At 40.3% G+C, this 22,224-nt stretch overlaps 1 protein-coding gene across 5 annotated transcripts in view; it reads right to left on the bottom strand.

The window, feature by feature from the left end:
- The window catches only part of MEIS2 (Meis homeobox 2), a 223,587-nt gene that overhangs the window by 2,631 nt on the left and 198,732 nt on the right, over positions 1 to 22,224 (bottom strand). For 3 of the 5 annotated variants that reach the window (XM_005904112.2, XM_070378252.1, XM_070378254.1), the window contains 2 exons: positions 2,969 to 3,027; positions 1,501 to 1,611 (listed from right to left, as the gene is read on the bottom strand). In XM_005904112.2, coding sequence (XP_005904174.1) covers positions 1,501 to 1,611; positions 2,969 to 3,027 — 170 coding nt within the window. Of the gene's footprint in view, positions 1 to 1,060; positions 1,156 to 1,500; positions 1,612 to 2,968; positions 3,028 to 22,224 lie in introns of all 5 variants that reach the window. The other 2 variants (XM_005904114.2, XM_070378253.1) reach the window with 1 other exon arrangement.

Raw genomic sequence — 22,224 nt, 5'->3', positions numbered from 1 at the left:
AATTATATGGCCTATATTAAGAATTATCCAAGCTGAGCAAATGTTTTCTCTATAGCTGTTTTAGGGAACATTGCTTTCTACATTTTTTGACTGCATTAGTAAAGGAAGAAAGGAAGAAAATTGGCTTCATCAATGGTGTTCCATGGTGACCCCCTGAGATCTCATATAAAATGTTGGCCTCTATTTACATATAGAGAATGATTTAATCAAGGTACGTGTTGTTATATTCAGCCTCATTAAACAAGGAAGTTTCGATGTTATATGAATTTTTTTATGCTCTGGTGTCTTCAGCAAAGGATATATCTTGTTGGCAGACTCTGAATTTTTTTCAGATGTCAAAAACACTTGAAGCTTTAAAGTCTAATGGGTTTCTTAATCCAACTGCAGCCATTCAGCCTCAGTGAAAAATCCATTCCTTCATATTCAGTTGCTCCTAAATGTCTTTCCCTTTAAATTTATTGACTGACTTTCCTGTCTTTCTGTCTCATGTCGAAAGTCAGTAGGCACATGTAAAAAATAATCAAAACACACCGACTCCCTAGTGAAGAATCAATGGTGTCACTGCTGTCATATATCTAGACTAGGCATAATGAACTGCAGCATTTCATCTTTGCATATAAGATAATTTGGGCATCAATCGTATTCTGACAGATTTATGTCACTCAAAGGACAGTTCTACTTTTCCTTTTTTTTTATCGCTTCATTGAAGCCTGCTTAATTTCTCTCAGTCAACTGGTGCCCCCAAGACGTTATTTTTATTCTTAAATGTCCAATATCCACCTGATGTCTGTGTTTGTGCTCATTGGGGCCTCAGTAAATAGACTAAGAGCAAGTCCCCCCTGCTTAAGACACACACAGGCTTGTCAGTTGGCCTTTTCAAAAGTGTGTATTTGTGTCATCTTCGCCTTTAGAGATGGTGATATATATTTAAAAACAGGTCCTTAGTTTGGAAAGGCATGCAGTTATGGGCAAGGAAAAATAAAACGGGGGCCAAATTATAAAAAATAAAATAAAGTCTCTGCAGTGACAGTGAAGACAGGTCGCACCCAACTGTACTTACTTCCCCCGGCTTTGCGATTGCTTTACATGGTGAAGGTTACATGTAGTGCCATTGCCCATCCATGCCCATATTCATGCCCATTCCACTCATAGGTCCTAGAAAGGAGATAAAATCCAAGAAGAGGCCGGAAAATCAGCAATAATTGATGGTGAAAAAATAGGAGGAAACTCAAGATTCCTTCTCACTTACTGCCTTGGTTCAAAAAGAAAAAAAAAAGAAAAAGGATGTGTATGGGGCAGAGTAAAATGGTATTGTTGTCAACTCTTTACTTTTTAAAAGAAGATTTTTTTTTCCCCCACCCAAGGGAAAGAAAGCAGGCAGAGCAGGCAGCAGGCAATATTAAACCCACCATGAGAGTGGGAGAGTAGAGTGGATGAAGAAGGCTGGTGGAGAAGGTGACACTTGCCAGGGAAGCCCAGAGGAGAGATGAGCAAACCTACCTGCAGGCCGGATTCCCATGTGTTGCTGACCATCCAACACAAAGCTCCCCATGGGCTGACCCTCTGGACTATACGCTGCTCCTTGGCTCACTGAAGGATCAAGAAGAAAACCTGATTGTAGTCATTCGAGGACACAGAGGAGAAAGAAGAAAAGATATACCAAACAATCAGCAATTGTTCCTGCTGCAGCACTGAAACGTTACAGCAACAACGTGGTTGGCACTTGCAAAGGGGGTGTGGTCTGTATGTGCGGTTCTAGGGTTGAGGTGAGATGTGTGAGTAGCTTTACCAAACATTCTAGAGGAAAGACTTCCCCAGCCTGTCTAACAGGTGGGTCATCCTCAGCAGCCTTTACTTCTGGACTTTTCTCTCTCAATTAGGGGGAAGAGGGACAAGGAAGAGCGGCTACCTGATGTATAAAGATCGCCACATGCTATTAAGATTTTGTGATCCTGCCATCTCTGGTGGCTTAATAAAATTTCACATCAGACATAAACACTTGAAAATTTGAGCACAGTTTTACAAGATTAAACAGACTCAATGGAACATTTGCTTTTTCACTCATACCAAAGAAAATGTAAACACGATAAATTTAATGTTTCAATTGTTTTATATGATTCTCCAACAGGCCCCCAGCCTCCATTAGTGGGGCAATATTTCAGTTTTGTCGGGGAAATTTTGCCAAAGGAATCTGATTTTTCTTAAATTCTTTAAACTGAGGCCACAGCTTAAGTCTCCATCCTATTTGACATCCTCGTGAGTGACAATAGTCATCATCTACATGGAAAATAGCTTTTTCCCCACAGACCTTCTTGCAGGACACCACAAGTCTGCAGTAAAAGGAAATGCCTATTTCAAAGTAGAATGATTAGGAGTTCCTGGGTAGGGTTCTGACCATACCGTGTAATAATAGCTTTAGAGAAACTGAGAGATACTGTGAGAAAAACCCACATGTGTTTTCATGAGATGGATGGGAAGCATTTTAATAAAAAATAATGCTGGCAATGCAGCATGTCAGGCTTTAATAGAATATTATGAATAGTCAAAGCAAATGAATGGATACAATGAGTTTAACAGGGGATGTTCCAGGAGTGAACGCAACACGCACACCAAGGAATTATGGGTAAGGAGAAAATGAGAGTGTGCTAATGATTGGATGCAGACAAGCAATGAGTAATTCCAGAGCTCACAGTTAAACAAACTGCTTGTGGCACTAATACGTGTGCCCAATTACCAATTCAGAAAGAAAATAAAAAGCAGTTTCAGTAGAGTCAGGGTGGGAAATCTCCAATTAGCACCAATTAGTGAAGTTGCTTCTTAGAATGGAATTCTGGGGACATTAAAAAACAAAATTCTCCCAGAATGCCTGATGGAAGCATTTCTTTACCAGGTGGTGAAACTCCTAAAGTATAACTTGATGAGGATTTGTGCCTCAGGGATGGGAACACAGACACGAGTTGGAACTTGCCTGCTCGATTTGACTGGTCAATCATGGGCTGTACTATTCTTCTTCTGGCATTAATAAACCTGAAATAGAAGAGAGACGACCAGTCAGCAAATGCAATTTCTGTGCTCTGTGAATACCTTCACACGCTGCAGAGAATACAGTACAGTTGAACATCTACCAAAAATTATCTTTTTAATTTGAAGGCAATCTTTCCTCTCCATGTTCAAAAATAGCTGACTGGATCATCTCCCCTGTCATCTCATAACCAAGTTGAGGCTGACTTGCTAAAAACAAATTACTCAGGAAGAGAAAAAAGTTTTCCCTGCGAAAACTTGTATTAATTTGCAACTGTGCTTTTGCCTCTTGAACAAGTCAGAATCTTAAGTTCACAGGCTGGAAGATTTTCCCCCTTTCCCTAAACTCCATCATAAGGAGACCCCGCTTCCCCTTGCAGCTGGTCATAAATGGAGACCAGGCTCTGGCACTCGGCTTTCACAAGGTATTGTTAGGTCAGCAAAGCCATCAATTAGGCTGTCTGAAGTTTTATCACCAACACAGCAGTAATAAGTGCTGGCCAGAAAGACTTCTGCTCTTCGGCAACTCCTGCAGTTTAAGCCTGTAAAGTTAGGGGTCATTTAGAGGTCAGTGCCAGCTGGGGGCGGCCTTTCCAGTCTAAGCTGGGACACCCAGGGCAGGGATAAAGGTAACTGCCAACCATAAACCCAGCCACCTTTCAACCCACTAGAAAGACAGAGCCTCAGGTACACATGGTTGATATTAGAGTCTAAGAAACATTTTCAAATCAGGTGGTGGCTGAATCACAGGAATGTTAAAGGAGAAGCAGTTATTTCGTCTAGAAGCCTGGATCTAATTTTGTTGGAAATCCAAAAATAAGTGCCTACTTCATGTTACTTTAATGTTTAATAATGCCCATCAAATATTCATGTACAAACAGAGTAAGATGATAAGAAATCTCCTTTATTTCTCCAAATTTAATAAAAACAAACCAATTTTCTACCATTTGCGAGTTACCCCTGTCCCCGTGCATTTAATGACACGCATTCCCCACACACTTGAGCTGATGCACAAGATTCACTGGCTGTGCATTTTCAGGGGGGACACGGAGGGAGGGGGTGGCCTAGCCTATTGCTAGCTGTTCCTTCAAAATAGAACCATGGATGATCTTTCCCAGGATTGCAACCCCGTGGACTGCAGCACGCCAAGCTCCCCTGTCCTTCACTATCTCCTGGAGTTTGCTCATTCCCAGTATTCCCAATTTCAAATCTTAAGTGCAGGGGGACTTCATGATTAATGAGTTCGCATGCGGTCACAGTCAGGAACTGAAAGCTCCTTCTTTGAAATGAGCCAGGAAAATTCTAGTGTGTGCTGGCAGCTCTGTGCTTCTGTGGTGTTGAAGTCCCTTTTGCGGAGGACAGCGGCCCACACCCTTTTAGGCCTCCTGTGAGCATTCTGGTGGGAATACAATTAGATTGAAGAAAAATAGCCGGGAGAAAACCAAAGGAGTCTTTTGCATAAGGCGTTTGTTTGGCAAACAATGCACTTCTTTATTACTTAAGAACGTGTAGCTCAGGTTGTCAAGAATGTCACACCCCCTCAGGTTTGGGCAAGTAAGTGACAGGCTACGTGAAGTGAAAACAAGAAGAAGAGAGTGGGAACTGTATATATTCCCTCCAGGCACTTTTAAGAGTTGCTGAGGAATAGCTGATCAGATAGATCACAAAGCCTTTTAGAAGTACCCCTCAAATCTTAGTGGTCTACTCTTTCCCTCACTGCTCTTACTGGGACCAAGGACAACTGACCTGAGAGTTGCACCAGCAAACTCCTTTCATCGGCTCAGATTAAGACCCATTGAGATGCTCAGAAGAGTGGGAGAAACCTTTGCTCTTCTCCTTGAAGTTTCTAATGGAGGACACACATGGCAGGGTTTTCACCTCTTATGTGCTACTAATCCCGGTTTTGTTTTTTCCTACAGAGCAACTCTTTAGGTAAAACGAATTGCTATTTTTTCCCTTTTTAATTTCACCCTTTTACTCTTTTATTATTTACATCTGGAGGTTGTTCCCTTCTTTATGTCTTTCTCAACAGTTCCCCCAAACACTCCCTTCCTCACAGAGTTGCAAGGCATCATGGTCCTTAGTTCTCAGCAGGAGAACTCCACACTGTCTTCAAACAAATAATTACAGGGAAGGTTAGAGGTTCACTCAAAGGTCATTTCTTTGGATACTCGTCAGAATGTTTACATTAGTAAAAACGGGGTCCTCTCAAAAGGTTGTTCAATGGGGGATCCACAACAATGCAGAACATTAAAAAAGCATTCTGTGTGCCCGCAGGTCTTTATAGAAGTGCTGAACTTGGAAATGCCACTCCAGTATTACATTTTCAACTAGTTACCATGGCATGGACTGGATGTTCACTAGCAGTTATGGCGATGGCCTTTCTTTGCCCAGTTCTGCTAAACAAATAGGCAGAGAGGCCTCTGAAGCTTTTTACTAGATCTTCTTAAAACAGGTCAGAGAGATTTTGCTTTTTTCGCTAGGGTTTCTCTGAACTGTTGTTCTCAAACAATGTTTGTGAACCATAGTGCTGTATCTTGCCAGATTCCTGATTCTACCACATTCTTTCAAATCACACAGAATTTGTAAAACATATGGGTCCCAATTTTTCGGAACTCTCTTAACATACAACTCTTGCCAACTGTCAGCTCCCCCGATCCTAGGCTATCTTATGAACACCATAGATCTCATTATTAAAATTAACAATTAATAAGCTGACTGTAAGAACACTTCAACACTCAAAAATTAAATTACTACCACTGCACAGATGATCCATAGGCCATTCTTAGAAAACACACCCAATGTACATAAAATGAAGCCATTTAATTATAGACTTACAAAAATCAAACTAGGAGTATTTTTTTTTAATTTCTTTATGTGAAATTTCCAAATGTGGTCTTTCCCCCAAATTACATGACATGAAAGTTTTTTCCACCTTCTCTGATATGTATTTTAAGATGAAGTTATTCAGTGCTCAAGCAGTAAGCAGAATATCAAGTTTGATCTACTTAAAATTTGAAGTCTAAATTGAAAATTGCCTGATCTTCCATCTTCCAAGGTTCAAGCTCCATTCATATGGAAAAATGCAACTCACTGGTTCAAAGACAAAAGACATCTTAAAAGGCTCAAAAAGGTTTCTTGGATATTAAATGGGTCTTACAAAATAACATTTTGATGAGTTAAGTGTAAATGAATCAGACACATATGGATTAAGTTATCCTTGAATTTCACACGGGTTTAAAAACTAAGGGGAAAAGAGGGTGTTGGCAAAAACATTTTGGACTTTGCCAAACCCAAAACATTTGAAAAATTGCTGAAGACATCCAACTAACCAAAATGCAGCAAGCTGCACCCAACTTTAATGAAAACCCCCACAAGTTATTTCCAATCCAAAGACTGTTAGGTTTTTCATCTGTATCTGATATTAAAAAATGCTCTAAATTGTAATGTCATCCCAGAATGATTTTGAAGTTGAGGACACATACTTTTCTATTGGTATAAGCTATTTAACCCGAAATCATAAAGTCTTCTTAGATATTAAATAGCTCTTAAAAACATTCTGAGGTTTGTACAACTTGCATGTAAAATGTGCCACATATGATAAATGCCATAAATAAAATGTGCTAGTAAGCCTAATGCCTTATCCAGATTTCACTTAAAAAAAAATTCATTAGCCTCACTGTGACTTTTTAAGGGCTAGAGATAATTCCATTAGTGACTCCCTAGGGAATGAGTACCCTAAAATACACTACTTCCATTGATTTGTGTTGAACACAAAGTTAGTACACAGGCTCATGCAAAAGCTTTGGAGAGGATCTACTAAGACTATCCACTTTCTCACTAAATTTTATCAAAATAGAAAATGCATTAGTATGTGTGATCCTTAAAAATTATATACTTAGATGGTTAGCTTAAAAATAAACTTAATTACAGAAATAAATTCAATGACTTTCCAAGAATCATGAGGCCTTTTTGAGTCAACTTAGAGTGAATATATATGTGTGTATGTGTATGTGTGCATGTGTAAGTGTGTTTAGGCTAAGCCATGTCCGACTTTTTGCGACTACATGGACTGTAGCCTGCCAGGCTCCTCCATCCATGGGATTTCCGAGGCAAGAATGCTGGAGTTGGCTGACATTTCCTTCTTCAGAGGATCTTCCCGACCCAGGGATCAAACAATCAAACCTGTGTCTTCTGCCCTGGCAGATGGACTCTTTTATATATAAAAAGAATAAACCCAAGAGAGGAAAATATCATTGAAATCTCATCTTGTCTTTTTGGAGAGGTCTTCTGGAGACCTCTCCCACATCCCCACCTTAACGCCCCACAGAAAAAGCCAAACCTTTCTGTCAATGAAATCTGACCATGGTGATTTTCTTTTGAAAGTGTGTTCACTCCCAAGCATATTTCAGATCGATAGACACAGACTTAGGTATCTTTCTAGATTGTTGGTTGATTCCTTTTCCTTTCTTTTTCTCCCTCTTTTTTAAATGGCTGATAAATCCCTCCTTCTGGTTCACTAACTTCATTCCCCACTTGGTAACCCATTCCTTTTGGCAGCATTCCTTTTGTTAGAAAGTGTAGGCCTCCATGGAGTCAACTGGAAAGATGCCAGCCCTGAACCCTCTAAGGAGGAATCAAGAATCCCTGGAAATGAAGATTTTGCATGGATTGGTCTGGTCAAAGAAGTAGAGATAGAACTGCTGAAGAGAGATCAGATCAATTTGGAAGAGGTACTGTCCAAATACCTTGGTGATTGGGGACCTTTTAAAAAATGAAAAACCTGTTTCTTCACTTTTCCCAGCCACAGAACTCATCAGAGACGATGCTTATTCACAAAGCTTGCTACTGGTTGGGATTTGCAACAGTGAAGTCTCAATCAGGACAAATCCATTATTAAGTTTCTTCGACTCTTCTGAGTTCAAGAAGAAAGCATGTCTTTTTCTGTGCTGTGGTTATGGCTAAGAGCAGGGTTTTCTCAGTGAGATATACTGAAAAGGTTGAATCAGTGAATTAAGCAGATTTAATACCTTTGAATGTGTACTCCAACACACAGATGACTGAGTCATGTCTCAAACCTGCATTTTTCATGGGTGGCCAGATAGTGTGTCTTTTCTCCCAGATAATTGTGAGCAAAGTAAGGTAAATGAATGAGATTCATGGGTTATTTAGGGATACAGTTATGGTTCATAATCAATTTCCCAGAGCTACAGCTTGATTTTTAATTTGATAGAGATGAGATTGGTCTACTGGAGATGCAGGTTTGATTCCTGGGTTGAGAAGATCCCCTGGAGAAAGAAATGGCAACCCACTCCGGTATTCTTGCCTTTGAAATCCCAAGGACAGAGGAGCCTGGTGGGCTACAGTCCATGGGGTTGCTAAGAGTCAGACACCACTTAGTGACTGAGCACAAACACAGATTAGTCTACAGCTCTCAAAACACCATAAACTAACACTTCTAAGTTTACAATATGAAAACATGATATTAATCTGGACTCACACACCTTTTGTAGCTTAACGAATATGCCTTGAGTACTGGAGTGTTTATGCTGACATGAAAAGCCCTGAGCAAAATTATCAAGTAGGTGATGCTTATCTTTCAACAGCTTTCTACTGTGGTTTCCCAAAATCATTTCATCTAACTCCTCCTTCAAGATAGGAGGGCTCACATAGGTTCTTTACTAAAATACCTTACTTTGGGTAACCCTTCTCAGATATTGTTCCATATTCCAGACTTCTCTGTAGAGCAAAGTGATGAAGAACATAGAAACATACTTTCTGCCCTTTCCTTGCTGTGTCACCGTGGGCAAGTCTATGTAGACTTCCAAGATTCAGTTTGATTCCTATCTATAAGCTGGGGTGATAGTTGAGCCCAGATCATTTTGAGGATTAAGGGGGGTATTGCTTGTAACATCTTTGTGCCACAGTACCTGGCACATGGTAAAGGCTTGTTAAATGTTAACTTACACTCAAAATGCATCTATGCAATGCCCCCTCCTAAAGAGCTCTGTTTTCTTACAGGTAATAATTAACACTAGGTGGGTTATTATAAAACAAAGCCAAGCTGATTGATAAGAGGATAATAATGTGCTGTACCCCTGAATGTAGCATGTGTTCATGCCATGTAGGGTCTTCCCAGAGATTACAGCTAATCTAAGTGTATAATGTCATGGTGGGGATTTTAGACACTGGAGTGGGTGTCTGCTGGGGGGCAGGGTAGTGGGGTGAGCTATTTTGGAATCACTTTCTTAACGATTCTTTGGATCCTTGCAACTCTGTGCTCCATGGACCAACCATATCAACATCAACTCAAGCTCGTTAGAGCTACAGAAATAAGTGGTCCCTACCCTGGCATTTCCCAGGTGGCGCTAGTGGTCAAGAACCCATCTGCCAGTCCCTGGGTTGGGAAGATCCCCTGCAAGAGGGCACAGCAACCCACTCCAATATTCTTGCCTGGAGAATCCCATGGGCAGAGGAGCCTGGTGGCCTACAATCCATAGGGTTGTAAAGAGTCGGACACGACTGAAGCGACTTCACATGCACACACCTTGGCACTAATGAATCTGAATCAATATTCTAAAATATTTCCAGGTGACACATGCACATTTAAATTTGAGAATTCCTGCTCTAGGTCACATACCAAATACACAATCCAGTACTCTTACTAAGAATAGAAACTTGCAAAGATCAAGTTTTAATCAAGAACCGTAGCTGTAAATATGCACATACTATCTGAGATCTAAACAGTCCTTTAATCACTTGTTTTGGGCAACAAACAATTTAGAGTAATTTAATACTTTTCATTCCGTCAGTACCTCCGACAGGAAAATTTGGACTGATAAAGTGTTTTTGTGGAAACTGTTCTCTCTCAGGAATGGATAGCAGGGAAATGGTAGATTTCTACTTTTATTTCATGTAGTTCTGCACTGTTTAAGTTTTTAATAATAAGCTTGATTGTTTTTTATAATTTAAAAAATCTTTAGAATGACCTGGAGAATTTGGCATCCTACTCGAATCAGGCTTACATGGCCAATAGTAGAGACTTTTTAATAAAAGTATTTGAGAAATTCCTTGGAGATAGGGAATTATCTTTTATTTTCTTTATAATACTGAGGAACAATAAACACTATTCCATAAGGATAATCACACTCGATAACAAAACATCCCAGCAGGTTATGATTTTGAAGCACTGTTACTCTCCCAGAACACCATCAGATTATTCATATGTGGCTCTTTATCATGCACTATAAAAGTGATCTTTCAAAGCTACTTGAAAGCAAGGGAGGAGAAAATACGCAAACTTCCTTAGCTATTCATATCTAGAATCTATCCTCTTAAAGATAAAATACTAAGTCAATAGACATAAGTTGTAGTGTATTACCTCATTCTGTACATGATTTATTGCAGATGGAAATCAACTAGAAACTGAATTACTTTGAAAGTTTTACTACTGACATTAAAATTCCAGATCTGTATACCTATACTCCTAATAGTGCTTCTGAAAACAATTCTTTGCAGACACGGAAGATACATCTATAACTTTATTCAGTTCTATCAGCATTAAAAAAACTGGAGTAATCATCTTCAAAATTTCCAATTATGAAGTCCCTGTTCATCTATCTGAACCTTATTGCCTGACTGGGCTTTGAAAAAAATCAGCCGGTCACTTGACAATCAGTTACACACATTTTAGCTGGTTCTCATCATGTTCCTAGCCACTTACTAATTCGTGCTAACAGGAGGAGATCCTTACAAATCTAGCATTTCTTTAGCTTTCAAGACCCCCTTTGATTGGAGTATTAATTCTCTATCCTACTTCTCAGTGGAAGCCACCTGAGCATTAACTTGCCAAAAATATACCAAGCTGTTTAGCAATTATGTATCAGCTATGTTTGAGGAGATCAAGGTGCACTCACATGCCTTATGCTATGGATATCTCTCTGATTAGCTTGTCATCTGCTCGGAAGAAGATGTAGGCGGATTCTCCCATACAGTCTAGCAGGCCAGCTGTTAGCTGCCTGTCAAGCCCTCAAGTGGACAAGTAGTCCAGGAGCAAAAATGTCACTCCTTTGATCTGGCAAGGAGCAGCTGCTGATTTATAGAGTAGGACTTTGTTCTTCCGTTCTATTTTACTTTCTTTCCTAAGGCAGAACCACAAAATCCAGGAGAAAAAAAAAAGTGCCGTTCCCAGCAACATCAACAAGCTCTGACAACTGCAACAGGGTTTTTCTTGGCCCGAACAAAGCTTTCAGGCATCTCCTTTGACGCTCACCTTTCCCCACCCCTCCCCACTCCTCACCATTTTTTGCAATGCGGTAGTTATTGTTTAATTCAGCTTCTGTAAATGGAATGGACTGTGGCCAGCAAGCCTGGGGCATAAACACACCTGTATGAAAGGAGCCTTATTGTAGCAACCATCCACAAGCAAGCTCGCATGAACCACGTTCCTGAGTTCAGAAAGAATGCTCCATTTTTCCTGACAGCAAATTTTACCCTAAGTGAGTTTCTACTTTTGTTGCCACCAACCTGTGATGACCACATGTGAACTGTTTCCTCTTCAATGGAATTACACTCTTTAAATCCAAGAGAAAAGGGGATTCACTTTTTTAAATCTGTGAGCAAACAGATCCATCAAAAATGTTTATTCACTGTCTACAATATCAATCATTAAGCCTTGAATTAAACAACATCCAGAAAGGCTTTTGCAAATGCAGTATCAAAGATGCCATAATGTTGATTTCGTTACCACTGATTTATACTGACACAGGCTTCCCTGAGTAATATATAAGGAAAAAAAATCAACAACAAAATCTCCATAAGCCATATGCATCGCCTTGCTAAGAATTAAACTGGTTTCAAATGCACGATCCTGTTCTCAGTGGATACATCTGTCACGTCAGAGATGCCCTGTCAACCAAGAGGGACAGGAAACAATGTGGCCTTGAGATAAGCTGTGAGAAGTCAGTAACCATATGCAAGCATATATATGTACATGTGTGTATACACATACATGTATGTGTGTGTATGTACACACGTATACATATCAGGCAATACACTTTGCAGAGATTAACACCTGGCTAAGTTTTCTGTGTGGCTGCTGGAAGGAAGGGTTAAAAGGGTTATCAACTCTAGGATATGTAGACATATAACCACATAGGTCACAGAAATTTTGTGGGTGGTGGGAATGCTGAAAACGAAGGAGAAAAGAATGGTTGTTTAAACACCCTTTTTTGCCATCAAGCCATGTTCTAGTGTTTGCTCTCTTCTCCCCTTTCTCACTTTCACCAGGATGAACAGACTTTTTTCAAAACCTTGTTCTTTGCTCTACCCTATGTTCCCCTTTGGTCACACCTCTTCAGTGTTTAGAGGATTATCCTAGTCGAACTTTCTCTGGGACTGTGTACAGGTCCCAGGGAGAGACTGGGTTCTGGTGGGGGGCGGGGGCAGGAAGATAGAGGAGAGGAAGGGCTGCTGCTGCTGCTGCTGCTGCTAAGTCGCTTCATTCGTGTCCGACTCTGTGTGATCCCATAGACGGCAGCCCACTAGGCTCCTCTGTCCCTGGGATTCTCCAGGCAAGAACACTGGAGTGGGTTGCCATTTCCTTCTCCAATGCATGAAAGTGAGAAATGAAAGTGAAGTCGCTGAGTCGTGTCCTATTCTTTAGCGGCCCCATGGACTGTAGCCTACCAGGCTCCTCCGTCCATGGGATTTCCCAGGCAAGAGTACTGGAGTGGGGTGCCATTGTCTTCTCCGATAGGAAGGGCAGCAAGGTATAAAGAAGCAGAGATTCCATATGGCCTATTTTCATCCTTTTTCAATTCTAAAAAATTTAGAATGAATAATTCTTAAGGTCCACAGAAACCTGTACATGCATCACACACTGATAACTTCTATGCACTATATCTAACAAAAGACAAGTTTAATGACAAAATATGACAAGGTCATATATAATAAGAACTTATATATAATATGAAAATATATAATCATATGACTTTCTCTATGTCCACATATATATTTAAAATTTTGAAAATGCAACTTATGCCTTTAAAAAATTTTACTCTTCACAACTACAGAAACAAATTGAAAAGCACAATTCGAGAGTACATGATAATCCTAAATAAACATGGTCCACACTCAGTAAATAAGTGTGATGGGGTCAAAAGAGAAGTCAGAAGTCAAGGTAATCATCAGCTTCTTGGAGGAGGGAAGTTGGACCAGATTAAAATAGTATAGATTATTGAGAAAGAAGGAAACAAGGAAATGGTGTGTGTGAGGACACTGAAGTAGACTAAGGCCCAGTGTGTGCAAGGGAGGGTGCAGGCACTGAATTCTGACAGGCTCCTGGTTTTGGTCTGGAAAACACCACCACAGTTAACATACAAGCTAGGGGAGGCACCTTTATTTTTTCAGCTTTATTGAGATACAACTGACATATAACATTGTATAAGTCTGACATCAAGACTGCTTGGAGAAATATCAACAATGTCAGATATCCAGATGATACCACTTTAATAGCAGAAAAGGAAGAGGAACTAAAGAGCCTCTTGATGAGCATGAAAGAAGAGAGTGAAAAAGCTGGTTTACAACTCAGCATTTAAAAACTAAAATCATGTCATCCAGTTCTATCATCATGGCAAATAGATGGGGGAAAAGTGGAAATAGTGACTTGGGCTCCAAAAATCACTGTGGATGGTGACTACAGCCATGAAATTAAAAGACACTTGCTCCTTGGAAGAAAAGCTAGACAGCATATTAAAAAGCAGAGACATCATTTTGCCACCAAAGGTCAGACATAGTCAAACCTTCCCTGACATAGTCAAAGCTATGGTTTTTCCAGTGGTCATGTATGAATGTGAGAGTTGGACCATATAAAGAAGGCTGAGCACCAAAAAACTGATGCTTTCAAATTGCAGTGCTGGAGAAGACTCTCGAGAGTCCCTTGGATAGCAAGGAGATCAAACCAGTCAATCCTAAAGGAAATCAACACTGAATATTCATTGGAAGGACTGATCCTGAAGCTCCAATACTTTGGCCACCTGATGCAAATAGCTGACTCATTGGAAAAGACCCTGATACTGGGAAAGATTGAGGGCAGGAGGAGAAGGGGTGACAGAGGATGAGATAGTTGGATGGCATCACTGAGTCAATGGACAAGTCTGAGCAAACTGCAAGAGATAGTGAAAGACAGGGAACCCTGGCATGCTGCAGTTCATGGGGTCACAAAGAGTTGGACACAACTGAGTGACTGAACAAGTTTGACATGTAATATTGTATAAACTTAAGGTAGTGTTGATTTGACACATTCATATTTCAAAATGATTATCTGACACCTCCATCACATCACATAATTACCATTTCTTTTTCACGGCAATAACATTTAGGATCTATTCTCTTAGCAACTTTCAAATACATAAGACTGTTAATTATCATCACCTGGCTGTTTATTGGACTTCTAATACTTTCTCATCTTGAAGCTGGAAGTTTGCACCCTTTGACCAATATTTCCCTATTTCCCCCACCCAGGTGGAAGTTCTTGAGTAACAAATTGAACCTCTGAAATTCCTAAAGACTAGAATGATAAAATATGGTGCTTGAGGAAGATCTATTCTAAGGGCTACGTATGAGCTGATGAGAAGCAAGAAGCTAAATGGTAGAAAGCTGTTATATCCCAAGCAGAAGAGGGAAATGTATACTCAGACTAAGTTGGTAGAAATACAAAAGAAGTGGGACACGCGGCTTGGAGAACTGCTGAGGAATTCTGCTTAGATGGCAAAGAAAAGATACAAATAGAAATGATATTATAAGAGGATAAACAAGAATCTATGTCTGGTATGCTATAGTATTCATTTGATAAAAATTGGAAATTTCAGAGGAATTCCTACTTGTTATGGCAAGGGGGCGCAAACTCAATGTTCTAAAAGTTACCTTTGAGTTGATGGGACTTTCAGGCTGAGAAACTAGGCAGGCCACTCAAGATAAAGGACAGAAAGAGAGTGAACGGTCAGAAAGAAGCGACTTTAACTTCAAAACCCTCTCGTCTCTTCAAACCTCGAAAACCAGATGAATATTCCAGACTGCAGCAACAAGTATAAAGTGCCTGCGGGGGTGCTAAGTCACTTCAGTCGTGTCCGACTCTTTGTGACTCTGAATCATAGCCCTCCAGGCTCCTCTGTCCGTGGGATTCTCCAGGCAAGCATACTGGACTGGGTTGTCACACCCTCCTCCAGGGGATCTTCCCAATCCGGGGATGGAACCCCAGTCTCTTATGTCTCCTGCATCGACAGGCGGGTTCTTTACTGCTAGCACCGCCTGGGAAGCCCGATAAACCGCCTAACTAGTTCCAAAAAATGACTTCCTCTTCCTATATCCTCCAGACTTTATGAAGTCCATTATCAAACAATGTCTGGTCAATTGTTAATTAATTGTCGGTAAAAGCCTTTATTCCTATTAGGTCCAGCTTGCTGGTTTTTAATTCTGAGATAATCTGTGTGATTGGAGGCTGATGGTAATATGTCCCTGGCACACTGTGTACACGTCATACTTGGTGGAATTTACAAAAAAGTTTTAAAAATCTGAAATAGGAAAAATATACAGAAGATGGTGTTTTTAAGCAAGAGTGGTAAGACAATCAAGGGTGGGTTTTCTCCAGGTGGTGACAACAATTTAGAAGAGAATTGATAGGACAAAGTGTTACACTGAAAAGGGACTCCATTAAGTGTGATGGCTTCCAAATTGTGTCCTCCTTTCAAACCATATTTTTCTTTTTAAATGGGCTTTTAAAGTGAAAAATATAGCACTTCACCCAAAACGGTGTGGAAACAAATGGTTCTCAAGTCTCTATTCTTCAACTCAGGCCGAACTACCCCAACACCAACAATCTAAGGCCACTTGGTGTTTGGCAGGAAGGGGCTTGCATGAGAATGTCCCCACGGTCCTTTCATTTGTCGGTAGGGCTCCTTTTTCTAAAGCAGCAGGGGAGACCTCAGAGACCAGCACGGCATGCCAGGAGTGTTTGTACGGGCCAGCCTCTTATCCTTCTTCCAACTCTCCTGCTGGTTTAAAAGAAAGAATGTGGCAGAAGACACATTTGGAAGGTGGCAACATTCTTAGGGCCCTTTATCAATACCACTGCTTTCTTTAAATTGTAGCTTGGTCTCTTGTTTGAGAGGCTGAGATTTTAGCACTTTTAAAGGGAACCATAAGTGAGAAATCTCCTAGGTGTTAAGCTTTAGAGTGGCTTCAGCCCAAAATCCAAAAAAAAAAAAAAAATGAGATTAAAACACAGAAAGTCAAGTAATATTAAAAGAAAGATCTAACAAAGTATTATAAATATGTATATAGGGTACAGTCTTTCTGTTTAAACCATGCTATTTAACCAGTTTCTACTGGTATCTAGTCCAGGTGCCAAAGAGGGGAAAAAATCAAAGATTTGTAAAATTTCAAAGTCACTTTAAATAGACTATATTTCTAATAGCTATACATCTAACAATAATTTAAAAAAAATATTATGAAAACATATCCCATGATGTCAAGAGGCAAAAAAAAAAAATCTATTCATAAATACATGACTTAATAATGTCCTCACATTTATGATGACCAGACATCAAGACCAAATTCCAAATAAAATTTCTTGACTGCCTTTCCTTATAACAAATTAAACATCTTTTTACTTTGATTTGCAGCTGGGTAGCATTCTGTATCTTCTTCAGAGATGTTATATACAGTCTTCCCAACGTGACGGTATTATTACCCACAAAATTTTTAGCATCATCCCGTAATCATAAAAGACATAAAATATATCTTTATAAATCACAAGAGACTTAGCAAACCAGCAGTTATGCCACATCTGCTTTAGTCCTTAAATATTTTAGCTTTAGAGGGTTAGTTGGTGGATTTCTTTCCCTCGAATTGCAGAGAAATAAAGACATCAACCTTTGATTCCCGTATTCCACACACAGCTACAGTCACCAATAGACAAAGAAGCAAATACTGTGTACTGCAATTTGAAAGGAATTTTTTGCATATTCACATCCCACATTTATCAGAATTCCCTAACGTGGCTTAACTATTAGAAATAGAAATGATAGCATTTGAATTTTCTCCATTTTCACAGTAAAGATAAAGTAACATAAAAATAATTTAATTTAGAAATTGGTTTAACTGCTATACAGTTATGTACATATAAACAAAAAGACAATTAATAAGTATAAAGTTAATATGCCAACTGCCTAGGAACACACTATTTCTTCTGTCCTTGGGGCCTTTCTCTCATGGCTGTCTGGTAAACACACCCTTCAAAATTCTTATCAGAGAATATCTTTTTGAGGTAACTTCCCAGATTCCATGGTTTGAGTAAGAAGCACTTCTTCAGTCAGTAGTACCTAGTTCACAGATCCATCACAACATCTATCCAATACTATAATCATAATGTATATATCTAGCTTCTCACCAGGTAGTCCCAGAGGCCAGGGCCACATCTTAATTGTACGTTATTGAAAGTATGTCAAGCATACAGTACATCTTCAGTAAAATGTATGGTGAAGTGCTAACCAAATGACAAAGAAAAGTTCCTCTGTCTTGGAAATAATGTCAAATTGAGAATGGAAGAGCCCAGAGGAATTTCCTGTCCTCATTTTGCAAGTGGCTGAATAGCTGAAGCCCTGATAAAATGACAGCATATTAAAAGGCAGAGACATTACTTTGTCCACAAAGGTCCGTCTAGTCAAGGCTATGGTTTTTCCAGTGGTCATGTATGGATGTGAGAGTTGGACTCTAAAGAAAGCTGAGCGCCGAAGAATTGATGTTTTTGAACCGTGGTGTTGGAGAAGACTCTTGAGAGTCCCCTGGACTGCAAGGAAATCCAACCAGTCCATCCTAAAGGAGATCAGTTCTGGGTGTTCACTGGAAGGACTGATGTTGTAGCTGAAACTTCAATACTTTGGCCACCTGATGCAAAGAGCTGACTCATTGGAAAAGACCCTGATGCTGGGAAAGATTGAGGGCAGGAGAAGGGGACGACAGAGGATGAGATGGTTGGATGGCATCACCAACTCAATGGACATGGGTTTGGGTAGACTCCGGGAGTTGGTGATGGACAGGGAAGCCTGGTGTGCTGCAGTTCATGGGGTCACAAAGAGTTGGACACGACTGAGCGACTGAACTGAACTGAACTGATGAAATGATTTTTCCTAGAATGGGGCAGAGCTAAGGTGGGAAATAACTCTGGTGTGCTGTCTCTGGGCAGTGATCTTTGCACTCAGAAACAACTGAAGATACAGACTAGAGGCATTACTTTAAAGGTGTGACTCCATCTGGCTTTACAGATGCCAGGCAAATCTTATGTACAGGTGTGAAGGAAGGGAAGGACTTGACTTGGCAGAAAGTGGGCATCAGACTTTTCTAACCTGCGTAACACTGGGGAATGATAAGTCCAGTTCCTGGAGAGGGGAGAATAAGCTGGGAGTACTGGGAACTGAGGTCAATGGAATATTATGGTGTGTGTGTGTTTTGGGATAGACGAATAATAAGTAGAAAGTGAAGAAGGAGGAAGGAAAGAATAGAAAGCTTTCTTAAAGAAATTTTCCCTCAGATTGTACTCTGAAGGACACTGGTGTCAATGTTTCAGTGTTTCTCCAAAACAAAGATGGTAAGTCAAATTGTGGTAGGGAACCAGCACTAAATGAAACAAACAAAGTCAAAGTGTTAGTCGCTCAGTCGTGTCCAACTCTTGCAACCCCATGGACTGTAGCCTATCAGGCTCCTCTGTCCATGGGCTTTCCCAGGTAAGAATACTGGAGTGAGCTGCCATTCCCTTCTCCAAGGATCTTTGCAACCCAGGGATCAAATCTGGGTTTCCCACATTGTAGGCAGATTATTTACCACCTGAGCCACCAGGAAAGCCCAAGCATATATTATGAATCTCTAAGAAGGCATGATAGTACAAATCAAACTTGGCTTCAATTATTAAGATTTTGAGGGGCACTAGGCTACGGTTTTTCCAGTGGTCATGTATGGATGTGAGAGTTGGACTCTAAAGAAAGCTGAGCGCCGAAGAATTGATGCTTTTAAACCGTGGTGTTGGAGAAGACTCTTGAGGGTCCCTTGGACTTCAGGGAGATCCAACCAGTCCATTCTAAAGGAGATCAGTCCTGGATGTTCTTTGGAAGGAATGATGCTAAAGCTGAAACTCCAGTACTTTGGCCACCTCATGCGAAGAGTTGACACATTGGAAAAGACTCTGATGCTGGGAGGAATTGGGGGCAGGAGGAGAAGGGGACGACAGAGGATGAGATGGCTGGATGGCATCACCGACTCGATGGACATGAGTTTGAGTGAACTCCAGGAGATGGTGAGGGACAGGGAGGCCTGGCGTGCTGCGATTCACGGGGTCGCAAAGAGTCAGACACAACTGAGCGACTGAACTGAACTGAGGGCTCCAAGGATATGAAAAAATTAAAGAGTATTTTTTTAACCAAAACTGTGTTTTTAAATCATTTATGAATTTGAAAATAGGATTTCCATGTTCCTACTTCCCCAAGTCAGACTCAAAGATAGAGAACCATTTGTAGGGCTCTTGTTTTATATCTTGTGCTTGACTAGTCACTCAGTCATGTCCAACTCTTTGTGACTCCATGGACTCTAGCTCCATGGTCAGGCTCTTTTGTCCTTGGAATTTTCCAGCAAGAATACTGGAGTGGATTGCCATTTCTTACTCCAAGGGATCTTCCCAACCCAGGGATCAAGCCCGCATCTTTTAAGTCTCCTGCGTTGGCTGGTGGATTCTTTACCACTGTCCTTTCTGGGAAGCCTGTTTTCTATCTTACCTGTTCACAACACCTCCTCCCAAGATTATTATAAAACCTGACTACTCCACTGCCCTTGGACCCCTAAAAATATTCAGGTTGAGAATGTTCTTTGAATTTCTCTATCTCAAAGATAGTTTGATCATTAGGAGAGGATGCTAGGCTAGGATGTTTGCTCTAATTTTCCCCTTTTCCTACTTTTGTCGTATTTTCTTGCTCAATGAAATATTATAAAAAGCAGCAACTATTATTGGGTATTTTGCTATGTGTACCTAAAATTTCTGCTTCAAAAATGATTCAGAAACTGAAGACTAATCTTAAAACTAGGAGGTTTTTTTTTTTTTTTTGGCAACACCCTCTGCATCTTTCATTAATGAGAACTAAAACTTGGGCTGTGGCCATCTAACTTTAGCATGTCGACTACATGTGTTAGAGACTTCTACATACGGAGGGTGGAAGATGGAAGGAGAGAGACAGAGTCAGAGACAAGGTAGTGGGGGGAGCAGGACGTTAAGGAAAGACAGAAATGAGAAGGGAGGAGAGACAGGAAAAGAGGAAGTGCTGCTTTGGCTAAAGTACCACAATGCACATCCAATGCTCCACCCTCCTCTCCCCTCCCAGCCCCCGCCCCCAGCAATTCTACTTTCTTGTTTACAGAGTGTACAAGTACAAAATCAGCTTTTACTTAGAACTGTGTTAAACACCACCTGCCTGCCCTCTGAACCTCGCTGTCTCAGGAAGAGGTCAGCCTGGTGAAGGGCTCCGGTTCTATAAGCAATCCTGTCATTCAGGCTAACAGCAGTGATTCACTCACAGGAGGCAAAAATGACTCAATTGTTGGGCTTATTGACTCCAGGGAGCACAGCTACTCTATCATTACCATGGAGTGCAAACACCCTGAGCTCTGTGTTGGTCCACTTAAAATTACTATTTGCTGTGAAGGATTGGCAAAGCAATTCTTAAAATGATGGGGGTGAAAGTCAGGCGAGCGCCATTATGGGCTTTTCCTTCCGTTTAAGCAGAAGTAAGCAGTACAGGACTCGTTCTGAGACTGACCCACTTATTTAACCTTTTGTTCACTTTGCTGTATTAACATATATTAACTGACTATATAAGCCCTGGGGGGGATTACCTCATGACCAAATTACGGTTCCATTTTCATGGGTAACCTCTCCTTGGGTGGAAATTAAACCCCAACATAAATACGTTGTCAGTCCATACAGAACTGAGGAGAGATGCCCACAAACAAATGCCGAATGCCCATCCTGCAAAGACCACGGCAACCATGGAGAGGTTTGGTAAATTAGACACTAGAGGAACTATTTGAAAAACCAAATAAATTTAATTAAATAAGTTACAAAATTATTTTCCCGTCTCTTATATACTCCCCTTGGTTAATATCCATGACATACTGATGTTGCATAATTGCTCTTATGGAATGCTGCAGCTCTGAGCCATAATGAGCTGCCTTTGCACAAAGGCAGCAAAAGTGGTTTCCCTACAGAGTTATCTTCTCAATTATTTATACTTGCAACACTTTCACATAATGGCAGTTTTAAAATCAAACAAACAAAGCAAACCGTACAATAAAGGAAGGAGACTAGAAGGTGCAGGGACCTTTTCTTTCCTTTTTGAACACCAGAAAGGAGAGACAGGCCACAGCGACTCAGCTGAATTTGGTTTCTTGAAAAGTCTCGGGGGCCCTGCAACCAGATGACATCAAAGCATTTGAGATTGCCACCTAGGTGAGGGATTAGAAACACTCTGCATACCTGCCTTGCTTTTAATCTGTCATATCCAAATATATAAAGGAATGCAAACTTAATTTTTGCCTTTTACAAGTTGGCCTTGAAAATTCCTAATCAGAAAACTTGACCCCCTACTCTCCGTTCCTGGAAAAAAAAAAAAAAAGGTGCTCAACTGTCAAAATGACGTCAATGTAAGCAGAAAATGGCTGTGTGTGTCATAGTCCCCCAGGCAGCAGAGGGGCTGGCCAGTTTTTGTGGTGCTTATTTCCACTGTCCATACCTGCCTTTGGTTAATCAGTCAAAAACTTACACACAAAAAAGCTACTTTACTGTTCTACTATATACAGATATACAAAATAAGATAAAGGGTGTATTTAAGCATTATGGAAAAACTATTATAATATTTAATTTTTGGAAAATCTTTGATATGAAGTGTTATCACTGCTATGAAGTTTCAACTTAAGTTGTTCTTAGCACTTAGCTTAGTCGACCATTCAGAGTAGGTACTCAGTAGGCATTAGCCCGGTTGTATTTCCAAGTTAATCTATAGACGTGCTTGAAGAGCTTGTATTTTAAGAAATTAAAAGTCAACTTTTGACCAGACATACATTTTGGATTTGCACAAAAATTTACATTTTAAGATTCTCCATTAA

Source organism: Bos mutus, chromosome 10 (assembly GCF_027580195.1).
Source record: "Bos mutus isolate GX-2022 chromosome 10, NWIPB_WYAK_1.1, whole genome shotgun sequence".
NCBI lineage: Eukaryota > Metazoa > Chordata > Mammalia > Artiodactyla > Bovidae > Bos > Bos mutus.
This window is presented reverse-complemented; position numbering and strand designations above follow the sequence as displayed.